At 40.7% G+C, this 14,977-nt stretch overlaps 1 protein-coding gene across 1 annotated transcript in view; it reads left to right on the top strand.

The window, feature by feature from the left end:
• itfg1 (integrin alpha FG-GAP repeat containing 1) overlaps positions 1–14,977 on the top strand; it is a 149,705-nt gene that overhangs the window by 66,018 nt on the left and 68,710 nt on the right. Inside the window, exon 10 of the mRNA XM_070969101.1 lies at positions 3,828–3,979. Coding sequence (XP_070825202.1) covers positions 3,828–3,979 — 152 coding nt within the window. The remainder of the gene's footprint in view (positions 1–3,827; positions 3,980–14,977) is intronic.

Below are 14,977 nucleotides of genomic sequence, written 5' to 3'. Positions count from 1 at the left end.
ACTATTCAATTATATTTTTATTGCAAGCGTGTTTAAGAAAAAAAAAAAGTACGTGTAAGAGATGTTTGTAACCTGGCTTCTCCTCAGTGCTCAGTGAAGCATGTCTTTAGCTATATGATATGCCGCTGCCTCCGTTACGTCTTCGTGCCTTTTAGATGATTTGTCATCAGGCACTGAAGCAGATACCTCTGCATGGTGGTCAGCTGCTTGTGCGGTGGTGCTGCGGTTGGCGGACGTTGGCGAATACGGCTGCGCTCCAAAGAGTGAGTGCGGCTAAGGTGGTTAAATAAGTTTGTGGTGTTACCGGTCTTGGTGGGGACGAAAGTCTTGCATAAGTTAGACCACATTGGTCTGACTACGGTCCGACTTATAAAATCCAAAAAAAAACTCCATACTGGCGAGCTGACTTTCCCTGTTTTATTGACAATTTCTTCGCTCGCTGCAGCGCTCACTTTCTATTTCTCATCTCACTCCTCGCGAAGAATCAAACACAAGACAACAAGATGGCGCAACCGAACTTGATACTGTTACATGATTGGTGTGTCAGCGTGTCACTCCCACTGATCAGTGATTACTCGCAAGCTTTTTGAATTTACACTCAGTGGCCAGGTCATCATGTACACATGCCTAAAAGCAATACAGTCTTGGTCCAAATCATCATGAAGGGAGGATTTACTGCAGAACTGTGGTGTCAGACTGGAATAATGTTGGCCAGGTGTACCTAATAAACTGACAGCTAAGTGCACGTTCCACACGTGGCAAGACGTAGGCTGCAAGTAGTCTGTATTAGAGCAATAATGACCATAATTATTTGCTTCACACAGACTTCACAGTCAGAATAATTCATGTACCAAACTGAACATCCTGGTCTGAATGGAGATATATGATGATCACTGTCTGTCCCTCCGTCTCCCTCCCTTGTATTGCATGTTATTCACAGGAGTCCACTGGCTAACAACTCATAGTAAAGACATTAATAAAAGCAGGAAGACCAGCATGCCTGTCACTGGTTATATGGATAGTGACAATAAACCTGTCTTCTGCAAAGTGAGAAGGAGTCCCCTGCCAATAGCTCATTTTCTTCTGTTGCATTCACCGGCCTTTAGTGGAATCGTAGGAAGAGAAAGATCGTCCAACATAAATGGAGATTCAAGGTTTAAACCAGTACCAGTATTGGAGGCGTGGTGCAGCTGTTAAGTGAAAAAGCATTCCGAGGTGATAATGGTCTCTCTGGTGTGCGGTTTGTTTTTATGTACTCTACTATGTCTACGTCTCAGGGCCCTATTACCTCAGCATTTGAATTATCAGTATGAGGGAATGTGTTTGCTGAAAAGGGTGGGAGGGCTTCTTCAGTACCTCTCAATATGTCTGCTGTTTAAAAAGAATGCAATGAGCACACACACAAATGATTCTAACACCCAGCTCTGGAGTTCATTATCAGACCAAATGACATTTTCTAATTCAGTGAAAATGTATTGCTTGTGTAAGTGAATTTCAAATCAAGTTTCTGTGACTGTCTTTTTCTTAGTTCATATCTTAGTAACTTGTTTCTCTTTCTACAGGTGCTAATTTGAGGATTTATAAGTCAGAGCTAGAAAATAAAGTCTTTTGCTTTTTACATTTCTAGTAAATGCTTTTCTTAAAGTAACTGTAAAAAGTATTGCAGAAGTCTCAGGTTGCACTCAGGGTAGAATTCAAAGATGAGAGATTGCTATTAGGTTGGCAATTTTTATTTTTTTTATTTTTTTGGGTGAAAGTGGTTCTAAAACTAGCCAGTGTGAGGCCATCAGGGAAGAGTGTTCATGGAGTGCTCTAACTCCACTGAAAAGGGTGGCTGGGATTGTTGTTGGTTATGTCAGTGTCCCTCCAATCAGGCAGCATTTAATAGCTTGAAATGGCTCTTTTTAGCTTGTCATTGCTTAAATCAAATTTCCTTGATTATAATTAGCATTAAATTGAGCGATTTTGATCTGAGCTGTTGATGCATGGTACAAGTGGGTTTTTTTTGTTGTTTTTTCATTTCACAGAAATGGTGCAGTGACATCTGGAACATATTGTAGGGTTCAGCTTCCCCCAAACTGAACTGAAAAGTTCACTTTTGACTACCTGTTTTCTCCCACTCCTTTCTTCCAGCCCCCTGACACAAAGTGCCAGAAAAATCTGAATGTAAATGTGGACCATTTTACTGTATATTGACCAAGGGGTGCCAGGGCCAAACAGCCAGTGCCGTGGATGCCTCTGGGTTTGGCCCTAATGCGCCTTCTACCACATGGCCAGTTTGGCATGGCCTGTTTTGAAATGGTGATTGTGCCCATGACATTATTAGAAGTAGATGTGACACAGCAGATAAACAAACTCATCAAACTGTTTCTCTGTGTCTGCCTCATCAACCGTAGCACATGATTTCTCCCACTCTTTAAACCTTAATAGCTAACTCACTAACCTGCTATTTAACACTGAACATTGTGTGATCAATCCAACCAAACATCCCATTTTTTAGTGAGAATTCTTCATTTTTCAAACAGTCCTGCTCTCATCCCCACAGTCGTCTCCCATTAAAATGCCCCAGCTAACCAGCGGAGGCTGGTCGTATGATGAGGCAAAATTCTAAATCTGTAAAGTTTCTATGGAAGTACAGGTTACTCCAGGGTAACTAGTGGTGGCTGATCAGGCTTATCATCAGCTTATTGTGCTCAGCTTCTAACGGCAGTATGCGGTACGCGGCTGTCCTTTGTGTGCATATTTTTAAAATACTTTCCTACACATTATGGGCTTAATGGTGTTTTTCATTACTCCTAATGAAACTTGAAAGCGTAGCTTTCTCATGGCCCCTTTTGAAGAGTCCCTTTACAAGTAACATTAACATTTATTCACCCAGATACAGCCATATTTCTATAATATGACCTCTTCTTTCTGTCAGCTGCTGTGTGTCTGCACTGATGAGAAGTTTTTCTTCAGTGTGTTTAATGTTTAACCTGGAAAATAAGTGTTAAAGTCATTTCTGTGACACTCCAATAGTTGCTTGAATGCTGAAACTTGTTCAAATTAATCTTGATCACCTTTAACCCTTAATTAATAGATTTATGGCTATTAAATATAACAGGAAGTAAACAGTAATCAGACATTTTCTGGAAAAGTCAAACAATATAAAAAGCCAATTATTATTTACTGTTATTGGTTTTGCCCTTGGTGCTGTACATTTTGGCCGAGGTGCCACAGTAAATTTGTATTTGTTAAAGGCCAAAATGGCCTTGCCCTCAGAGTGCCTTCATTGCAGTCCTGGAGTTAATAGTTCTTTGCTAACCTTGGTGAATAAATCAACAGTTGAAGCACTTCAACACTTCAGTTGCTTCAACACAGCAATTGTGGATTTGTATTTGTTGTAGTTAACGCTTTGTATTGTATTGTATTTTGTTAATGTTTACCTGCCCAGAGGTGTGAGAGAGAAGGAAAGTACAACAAATACAGTTCATGTATTACTATGCCAGTGTGAAAACAACATTGTAGGCGACAGTATGAGGGGCAAACACCAAGCCTCAACAGCAGTTTAATGGCCTTCTCTTCAAATTGAAATAGTTTCTCTCAGTGTGCATACAAGACATCCCAAGACCAACTGATAGGAAGATAGAAATAGATGAACAGAACAAAGCTGGATTCAAAAAGGTTTAAGAATGAAAATAAGACTTTCTGAGAAGAAGTGTTTGCAGTGCTCATCTCCAGTGCCTCTTTTTCCTTCAGCCTCCTCCTGTCCAGTGTTTTCATTATTATTGTCCAGTGTTGTATTGCTTCATTCTGATTGGTTTGTATTTTTTCGGATGTTGTTGCAGTGGGTACCTGTGCTGTCGGATTTCCAGTATAGGGAAACAGTTTGGAGCTTTGTGCCAGCAAAACCCAGCCAACCCCTGGCCCTGCACCTCGGGGACTACAACCTGGATGGCTTCCCTGATGCCTTGGTGGTCCTCCGCAACACCAGTGGCAGGTAGGAGACACAATACACTCTCAGCTGCACTCCACTAAATGATCTTCAGTCTCAGGGGTTTTAAATGAGGACATGTTTGATGGTGAGGTGTTCTGAAGAACTTGAGGTATGTAGATGATTTTTTTCTTTTTGGAACATCCACACAACAAGCTAGTGTTAGTCGTCTTTCCTGTAGGACCTTATTTAAGATAATGTCTAGTCGATGAACGGAATGAGATATTGCTGGAATTAAGCTAATCCTTACTTGGCAGGGGATTCCTTGAAATCCTGTCAAGTAGGTCCCTGAACCCCACTCCAACTGATCGTTTCAGTAGTACGCCTCACTTCATGAGCCGTCGGTGCAGAGGCACACAGTTTCAGCGAGTCCTCGTCCAGGGGCTGCGTATTTAGCGCACGGTTATGTACAAATGATGTTTGCATTGTTATCTCTCTGGTTTCAGGGAATCGATGTCAAGAGAATTATAGATTTCATGCAAATCCATATCCTCTCAGTTCTCATGAATGCTGACTTCATTTGTCATCCACATTCAAATTTGTCATGTAACATTCCTCATTTTGATGAGATTATACTAACTATAGTATTCCAGCGGAACGCAAAGTGAAATTGATTGGACCCTAATAACTCAAGATGCATACTAAAATGGCTTATGTAAATCTGTTTAGCGTTCAAAACTATAAATGTTTTTTTTTGTTTGTTTGTTTTTTTCAAAGACACCACATGGAGGGTGGATTTACTCATTAAATTACTGTGAAATTACTGTATTTGCAATGGCATATTCTCACTCTGGAAAAAAAGTCTCCATTACAAACAGTAGCCTCATTGATATGGCGTGATTTTCACTTTTCAGTTTACCGTGGGGCTCGTGTTTTTGCAAACTAGAAGCAATTGATTCTGATGGACTGGTCAGTGATCAAACAAACTAGAGCATGCGTAATGAAATGAAATGATTTTTAAAGACATAACTAATTTGTGCTACACATGGGCAAAAAGTAATTGTAAGATTACAGCATCTGAAGAACAGCTCTCATCCTCATCCCCACAGAATAGCAATCTATTCAAAGATTAATAGTAAATTAATTAAGTCCAGCTGAAGCATAAATTAGGCATAAAATATTGTGATTGCAGACACTTTGACTTTCATGACAGTCCAAAACTGTCCTTGGCTGCAGCAATAGGAAGATCTGACATTGTACTATAATGAAGACGTGATTACCATCCAGTTTACTGGAGCACAGACTGGGAGACAAGACAGCTAAGGTGAGAGTGTTCTTCAGCTTACGGACATGGCGAGTGATAAGCCCGCCATTTAAAAAAAAAAAGATCCCTTCAGCATGCTAGGACGTAGCACCGTGGACACCAGGATGCGGATGTGTGTGTTTATTGAAGGACCCATGTGGATTGTCTGGCTTCTGAGATAGAGATAAGATAGCTGAAGGGGTCCGGGCTGTGATTGTCTATGCATACTGATTGTACCGAGTGTGTGTGAGTGTGTGTTTCCTTGACAGTGTTTGAGTGCTTGTTGTGGTAGATATAGTCCAATATTGGGTGAGAGCTTCAAAAGGCTCACACACACGTACATGTGAACCCTACTTTCTGTCTAGGTTCTGTATAATCACCAGTAAGTCCTGTCGGGCTTAACTCTTTCCAGTCACCCTCATCTAGAATGACTTCTGTCTCACCACTAATCACACAAGCTATAGCCTCTCTCTTTTTTTCCCTGCCTACCTCAATTTCTTTCTCATGTTAAGCCCGAGCTTTGTAATCCCATCTGACCCCAGCAGTATCATTTAAAACCACAGCATCAGCATACGGAGGAGGGAGATGAAAAGAGGTCAGGGTGGGAGGAAAGAAGGATGGTGTAAAAGTTAGAGAGGCCGTAAGGTGTGTGCTGGTTGTACCCTAGAGCAAGGCACTTAACCCCAAACAGCAGTTTAACCAGGAAGTTCTCAGGTTTGAGTCCAGACATCAGGGATATTTATTTGTGCATGCAGTCGTAGTTATTCTGTTCTACATTGCATCTTTTTGGTAAGGGCACAAGGTGTCAGGTCATCTTTAAGTGATGGAATGTGCTTTTTTTGTTTTTGCTCACACATTGTATCAAACGCATCCTCTGCTTTGGATTCAGCAGCACTCTGCAGTCCATCCCGCATCGGGCCTCGCTTTGTCTTTGATTTTCTCCTATGCAAATGCTCTCTGCTTACTCAATATTTGTTCAGCCCACAACTGATCTATTTTAACTCCCTCTCCATCCCTCTCTCCATCTCTTCTCCGTCTTCCTTCCAAGTGGTTATTTATAGCCGCTTTTCAGATAAAAGTCCTGCCAGTCCGCCTCACTCCTCCCAGCAAAGTGAACGCTGATCCAAGTGTTCAAAGTAGGAAGACGGAAGGAGTGGAGGGTGTGAGATGAGAGTAATCATGTGAAATCAGTGGGACAATGAGCTGGTGGAGGGAACAGAGCAAATGCATAGAAAGATGGGAGGTTGTTTATGAATGCATGAGATCATTTAGCTCAAGTTTGTTAAGCATGGTGATTTACTTATTACTCAGCAATGCTTTTTTGTTGATTGCCCTGCTTATTTACTGTTTATTATACCTTCCAACTGCTATTACCATCATAATCAGATGCTCGCACTGTCTTTAAGGGTTATCCCAGACACCCTGCAAAGGAAACTCATCTTAGCTCTGCTGTCTCATCCTTTCAGTCACCACAACCGAGGGAGAACATTAGAAAGTAGATCGACTTGAAAGCTTAACCTCAACCTCCGCCACCTGTCAGTGATGCTCCATCTTACCTTGTTCACTTATTCAGTGGGTCATAATTTCAAGTCCCAACACAGAGAAGAGATAAAGACATTTAGTGTGGACTCTGTCCAGCTAATGATGGAGGAACCCATCAATCCTAAAGGAAAAAACGTCGACTGTATCGACATCACTCTAAATTTGCTCTTCATCTTGCAGTGCTCTTCATTTTGGAAAGCTCAGCCTCATGTCAGATTTTATGCATAGATGATCAGTTTTCTTTTTAGCATGTGTACTCCTCTTAGAACGTCTACTAATTGAATTCCAAGTTTTAATTTCTGTGACGCATAGGTTTCTGCTGCCGCTCATACCAACTACCCAGCTTTCTTTCTATTAATAATTGCTTTCATTTGCATCGCATCCCTTGCTGTCGTGTGAGAGTAGCCGTACTATCAACCGACTCACTGTTGGATGCTATCAATCAGTAATACATACCCTTTTTATCTGAAGTTATGGATTATTTAATTTACATTAACCTACAAGGCTGTTCTTATAAACATGTTAATACACAGACCTCCTGTTTGGAAACACAGTCATTAGGAAATATGAGACTGATTCAGGCTACGTGTGTGTGTGTGTGTGTGTGTGTGTGTGTGTGTGTGTGTGTGTGTGTGTGTGTGTGTGTGTGTGTGTGTGTGTGTGTGTGTGTGTGTGTGTGTGTGTGTGTGTGTGTGTGTGTGTGTGTGTGTGTGTGTGTGTGTGTGTGTGTGTGTCCATGTGTATTTGTGTTCTCATCTTCATGTAGTGTGTAATTTCCATCGGCAGCTCCTGAAACTACACTCCTCAGGGTCCACATTATATCCAGGTCACAGGACAGACGGTGCCTCCAGACTCTCTCTCTTGCTCTGTCTTGCACACACACTTACACGCTCACACAGATGAACATTGTTAAATCACAACAAAGGATACATGGCCATTACACTCTGCTGAAAGGAGATCCTACTGCTGTTTCAGTGGCTGAAGAAAAGCAGTATTTGGGGTTTTGGGGCGACAAGAGGGGACACAATGAAAGAGACAGATACCCAGTCATAAAAAGAGCAGAGAGAGAGGAGAGGTTTCTTTACTTCCCTTTTCGTTAACTAATATCACTGCAAGAAACTTCCTGCAGGAAGCCTGATGATGAAGTGCAGCTCCTCAGGTGCAGATGTCACAGCATGGCACTGCACAACATACACCCAGCGTATGCACCACACTCTTAACTCTCTCCAGGCAAGACAGAGACTCCACAGCTTGTCTGAATATTCATGTTCTTTTTTGCTAGTCCTATTTTTTCCTACTGGCTCTCTTAAGTAACAGTTTCTCATGGCATGTGCTGAGTTGAAGTTTGTCGTACACATACACAGCAGTTATTTATGTTGCTCAGTAAGTTGCAGATGCCACATTTGACAGACAACTGGAGAAATTATGCAACAATTAAGTACTGGTATTGTGTTCTTGATCATTAATCAAAGTTACTGTTAAATGTGTCTATGCAATTATCTATAATTGTTCAGCAATGACATCATGCATTGCAGTTGCTGTTCAAGCCAGTTTTACTGTATATAGTTATTGATATTGCTACTCAAGAAGACATTACAGCTGCAGTACTTCACAGTTAGCATCAATTTCAATAAAAAGGATGATGGGAATGGATAGAATTTTTGATATTAGATTAGCGCTATTGGATTAGTGGTGTTAGCGTTTTCTGGATTACAAAAGATCATTTGTAAAGTGATTGTTTAGAGAGAAATGGAACATTAATCACCTGCCTGATGTCCTCATCCCCCAGTCTCCACTGGATGATGAGTTGCAGCCCACAAGCAATGGACGTTCATAGAATAGAACAAGGTGGAACTTCAACCCGTGTCAAGGTTAAGCTCTGACAAACATGTGTGTATGTAGCTGTAGTGCATGTTGAGTGTTGGGTGAATTCCCTCAACACAGTGAGGAAGCACAGTAACAGCACAGTAACAGCAGTCCTCAGTCAAGATAGTCATCAGTTTGATGGTCATTTTGTCATAATACACGGGATTGATTTCATTTTTTATTCAATGTTTTACGTTCTCATATAATGACGTTATAGCTTAAGCCGTATGGCTGTGATAATGTGTGACCTTTGTCATCTGAGTCTGTGCTTAGCTACTTTGTGAGTCATTTGCATACATAAAGTAGTTGTTCATTATACCTTCAGCTAACCTGTAGCAGCCACAAATATGTATCAGTTGTCATGTGGAATTGATTTTTTTTTATTAGTGCTATATATATACATATTGAAGCCTTTATCAAAGCTATTACTCAGCTTCAGTAGTACTTTATGTTCATGTTACCATCATCAGCATGCAAATGTATTGTGTGTAGATACGCCAATGAACATCAGTACTTTGTAGGAAAAACTACAGTTCACACTGTCTGCATGTGTATGTGTGTACGCATGGGTGTCTGTGTGTGTGGCACATTGTAGATTGTGTGTGTTAACCATAAACCCTATAGAATGGGATTATCCTCAGCAGTAATCTTTTTTTTTTCACTTCACTGTATCACATCCATGCACTGATTAAAAGGCACATGGGTCAGCTCTAATGTGTGATCTGCCTTAAGCGTCTTGGAGATAATTAATGTACATGTATGAGCATGTGTCTAATGTGCACATCAGCATGTCTGAAAACAACAGCCTGATCACCTTCCAGGCCGCCCCCCTTTCAGCCAGATCAGCACTATTCCACATCTAAGGGCTTTTGGAAAGCCAGATCTGTCATCATTCACAGTGACCTTTAGCCTCAGCTGATGACTGCGGGTCAGATGAGACCAACAGATTACAGTGGCCCACAGGGGCACATACACACAAGAGTGATGGTTTAACACCCTTCAAGCCCACATCGAGCCCATGGAGACCACAGTTCATTTCTGAGGAAATTTCCACTCGGTTTGAGAAAGATGACCCAACGTCAGTGCAGATGACACATGAATTTATTTTTTGCCCCATAAAATGTTAAGAATAAACACTCAAATGTTACATTTTGATTATTATATTTTCATTTTCGCTTCCTGTGAATGTGCATTGGTTGCTTTTGCTTCAGGGTATGCCAGCATGTGGCACCAGCTTCCAAACAATATTTCAGTCCTACCACACCTATCACTCCTACCACATGAGACTGTCAAACTGACAAACAAAAGTCACTGAGCACCAACATGGTACGGCAATGACAATCTCCTGCCTTTCTTCACAGACCTCACAGTCATCTCACACCAGCTGGAAGTGATTCATCCTGAGGAATCTTGAAAATGAGTAATGTTGTTTCCCTCTGGCCATAAATCAATCAGCTAGAATACTGAAAACTGATCAAAATCTATCTATCTATCTCTGTAGATAGATAGATAGATAGATAGATAGATAGATAGATAGATAGATAGATAGATAGATAGATAGATAGATAGATAGATAGATAGATAGATAGATAGATAGATAGATATAGAAATAGATATAGATATATATATATATTTTTTTTTTTTCAGTGGGTTCCTGTTAGCTTCAGTAGATATTTGTTCTCTACAGGTTTCATTGTGGAAAGAATAATTCATTAATTTTAGGCCTCTGCCTTGTTTTCTCTTAACGGTTGAATAATTAAAAACAATTGATAATTTATACCTTTATGTACGAAAGGGTCTTTTTCCCCTAATATTGCCAGAAAAAAATCATCTTGATTACTAAAATGGAGAATATTTTGCCCATGTGGATTATTACTATCCACTTTTTTCAGTTCTGATCAGATTCGTCTCCTGAATCTGGATATTTGCTCGACACAGAGTACCAGTCCAGAACCAGTGTTCAATGACTCACTGTGTGGAAGAGCCCGGGATCATCCGTTTATGTTAAAGGAAACATCAGGCTTGACTTAAACATTGCTTTATGAAACAAAATGTAACAAATAAATACATAGATACAACTTTACTGAATTGTTATATATTATTAAAATTATAAATAATCGTGCACCAGCAACTTGGTAAAAAAAAAAAAATGTGTGACTGGAAATACAGTTCCTACTACTACAGGTTTAACCCTTTTTGAATGTAGCAACATAAAATAATACAACTGCATCAAATGAGAACAAAAAGTTAGCATTAAATCACCATAAATACTGTAACTTCTCAGACCGAATAATCAGCAGCTGTGGGCTCCTCTAAGCAGCTGCCTAGCACTTTGAAAATTAAAATAATTGATGCCCACAAAGGAGAAGGCTAAAAGAAGATAGCAACATGTTTTCAGGTAGCTGTTTGCTCAGTTTGTAATGTAATTAAGAGATGGAGTTAACAAGAACGGTGGAGGCCGAGCTGAGGTTTGGAAGACCAATCAAACTTTCAGAGAAAACTGTTCGTAGGATTGCTAAAAAAGGCAAATCAAACCTATGTTTGACTGTAAAAGACCTTCAGGGAAATTTAGCAGACTTGGGAGGGCTGGTGCTCTGTTCTACTGTGCAGCCACACATGCACAAAGTTCAGCATCAGCGGTTTGCAAAGGAACATCTAAACAAGCCTGATGGATTTTAGAATCAATGCTGTGGACTGATGAAGTTAAATAAGAACTTTTTTGGCTGTAATGAGCAAACAGATGTTTGGAGAAAAAAGGGTGCAGGATTTTATGAAAAGAACAACTGTGAAGCACAGGGGTGGATCGATCATGCTGTGGGCGTGTGTTGCAGTCAGAGGCACAGGGGAGAATGGATTCAATTAAATACCAGCAAATTCTGCAATCAAACATCACACCGCCTGGAAAAAAGCTGAATATCACTTTATTAAATAGATTTATTAAGTTGATTGGACGATGCAGCCTCCCTTAATTCATTTTTTGCATTCATTGATTACTTCATTCTGACATTTATAGACTCAGATGCAAATGTAGCCTATTATGATGAATGAAAATGCAATTGTTTTCCCCAGCCTTCAATAAATATAATGAAAAATGTAACTGAAATTAAATAAGATCCTATCCAAATATAGACAAACCTGCTTCTGTTTAGGCCAACATTAATTATACTTTCTCCCAAAAGTGACAGAAATGTTAAATATATTAGACAGGCCGAACTTCCTGCTGGCTGCCTCTGGCTGGCTTCAGGAGTCCGCCTCACCTCTGTTGTTGATTAACACTAACAGAAACCTGAGCCTGGAGTGAGTTAAGGACACTTGACTCATATATTAAACAGATGGCACAGTTTTTTCCTCCTGCTTGAATACTATCATAACACACTAGATTTCAACCACAGACAGAAGTTAATAATGATAACAGTGTGAGTGTCTTAATGGATTAAAGCATGTTGAGTTTGTGTAGTGACATTACAATGAACATGCTTCACAGAAAACCCTCTGTTTTGTACAATATGTGCACAATATTTGTTTTATAATTATTGCATAAGGAAAACTTCTATCAGGGATTGTGCACCTCCCCGCCCACACAGTGTGTGTGAGCGGGGAGATCCACAGACATCTGCAACATCTTTCTCTTGCTGGGAATTCATATGACATGTTCACACCAGTCAACTCTCCCCTTGTGCTGATAATGAAGTGTGGAGTGTTTATGTTTGCCGTTTGTATTAGAGTGAAGAGTGCGGCGTGGGCAGCAGTTAGCTGCACTTACTGCCTCCCTCTGCTCTTTTAGCTCTGACCAGCTGAGCTCATGTCAGAGGAAAAATACTGATCAGACCTGAAAGCCACCTGTAGGCTTTTAGAGCTTGACGTTACCTATTGCACACACACATACACACACACATCTATATACATAGGACAGATCTTGACTGTTGCTGGAGAAGGCAACCACACTGAGGAAAATAGAGTTTCTGATTTCTGTTTGAGGAGTGTAGTTTGAGAAAGGTTGTTTGAAAAAAAATGCCATTCCTGTCTCTTGCAGGTTTCTTAGTGCACGTCTGTGCAAAATCATGGCTGTAGAAGGAAGCTTTTGCTATTGACTATCTGCCTGCTCACTGCAAGGATAGAGACACACAGGAGAGCCATCAGCTTGTGCACACTTCCTCGGTCTCTTTCTCTCTTCCTCATTTTGTACATCAAAGCCATAGTGTCTCCCTGATCACCACCAGAGATGCTCTCTCTCCATGGGAACACACAACTGCTGCCATTCAGCATAAAGATAATGGCCCGTTCTTTGCTCACCCATTTACTTTGAAAATTAATTAAATCTCCCTTGTTAAGGTTTTAGGGCTCTCTGAGGGATTGAGCAGGAGAAGACTGTGTATGTATAGTATATGTGTGCCAGAGAGAGATGAGGAGAATGTGTTTGTGTTGGCAAGTCTGTGTGAAATATTGTAATGTCTGTGGAGGAGGCTGTGTGAAGGCAGGGAGACAGGGAGGAGAGCTCACATAAAGTATGAAAGCCTCACCTGTTAGGTTCCACACTGTTGTAATCTTCCTGCAGTGATTTTGTTTGGAGGAATCAGCCATCCTGCTGCATGGATGGCCACTTATCCAACCTCAGTTTACTCTGTGAAGAATAATTATGCTTTTCAAAATGCCCTAAATGTCAGCGAAATCCCCAGATATTAGTGTAATAGGTCTTTCTTCCTTCCTTTCTCTCCACTGTTTGAGAGTACGGTAAAAACAAAAGTGAATATTTCTAATGGGAGAAATGGAACAAGAAACTCTATTATCTTAACCAGCTAGTCATAATGTATTGGAATAAAGGTGATATGATGTGTGGCTGTGTTAGTGGGTTAATGAAGAACCCACATAAAACATGAGAGCATGCTCCACTCACTTCCACCTCTGCCATCAGTGCAGTGCAGCTTTTCTGCAGCGTTCAAGAAGACATTTAAGATTATTCTTTTACAAAGCAACATTTTGCCTTTGCTTTGTTCTTAAAATGGGACAGACTACTGACACTGTTCACTCACTGCTTCTCCAACCTCAATAATAGCCAGAAGAACTAAACATTAGAGATAAAAATGAAGCATAATTTTGCAAATGCTGTGGCTGAAGTTGATTTTGGTGCAGCGTTTAGGAGAAGTTTGACAGTGTTTCTCGGACTACTGCCATGTTTTTTATTGGGCTGGTTATTTTGTCAGTCAGAAACTAAAAGCTTAAGTGAAACTTTTTTGTACAAAATAAAATGACATGCACTGGATTTGTGTGCCAACCAATCACAGAGACGATGACCAGTCTGCTTTTAACTTGTTAATTTGTTAACAGTGAAACAATGCTCTATTAGGAATAGTAGTAGTCGTAGTAAGCCTGGTTCTTGTTCAGAGTTAGAATGACAGCACTTTAGCTAAATTATGAGGTTTGTGTGAATGTGTTTTCCAGGACTGTAGCGCTGATGAAGTACCACACACAGCTCCCAACACTAATCATTAGGTAAACACAGCACACATCAAGCAGCTTGATTTCCATATCTGCACAAAATGTGGTCTTGGCAGTACCAAGAAAGAAAGAAAGAAAGAAAGAAAGAAAGAACACAGTGTGAAAACACCCTTGCAGACCTTCCTGTTTCCCTTCCTTATAAAATGTAGTCAGTAATGTAATGACGAGATGAAGAACAAAGCTCCTGCAGCTTTTTAGAGCCTTCTGCTGTGATGACAGTGACTAAAGCGTTCTTTCCTCGTAGCAAATAGTGCTACGCAGATGTGGTTAGATTACCAGACTATTTTTATAGACGCTCTGAATGTCAGAGCAGACGGCAGCTCGGTAGCTCTCTTTATTCAGGTAGGCTTCACATTCACAGGACAGCACACACACACACACTCACACACACACACACACTTCATTCATCCACTGCCCTCAGGGAGACAGAGTGTCCTGCTGGCTGTGAGTGTTTGATGTTGAAATGGTCCACCCCGGCTTCATAAGAGCCCCCTATCGCAGGAGAAATGGTCTAAATGTCACACAACACTCCACTGGGTTGTGTGCGCGCGCGCGTGTGTGTATATATATATATATATATATATATGAGCGTGCATGTACCATGTAGCCATGCATGTGGCAGTGTGTGGTGGGAGGGAGCTATTTCTGGAATACAAAATGAGGTCACAGATGAAAACAGCTGAACTTAAGTAATTTCTGTTGTATCTCACACCACTACATGACAGCACATCACTGTGCTGCCCACGCTGATTACCAGTGATTACAAAGACCAGTGACTGGAACTATGCTGCCCGTCAACATGCACCTTCAGATGTCACGAGTGTCTTTGGGAGGGAGTGTGAATCAACAACAAGACA

The sequence above is a fragment of the Chaetodon trifascialis genome, chromosome 1, assembly GCF_039877785.1.
Source record: "Chaetodon trifascialis isolate fChaTrf1 chromosome 1, fChaTrf1.hap1, whole genome shotgun sequence".
Taxonomy (NCBI): domain Eukaryota; kingdom Metazoa; phylum Chordata; class Actinopteri; order Chaetodontiformes; family Chaetodontidae; genus Chaetodon; species Chaetodon trifascialis.
The sequence above is the reverse complement of the archived record's forward strand: the minus strand, read 5'-3'. Positions and strand labels throughout refer to the sequence as shown.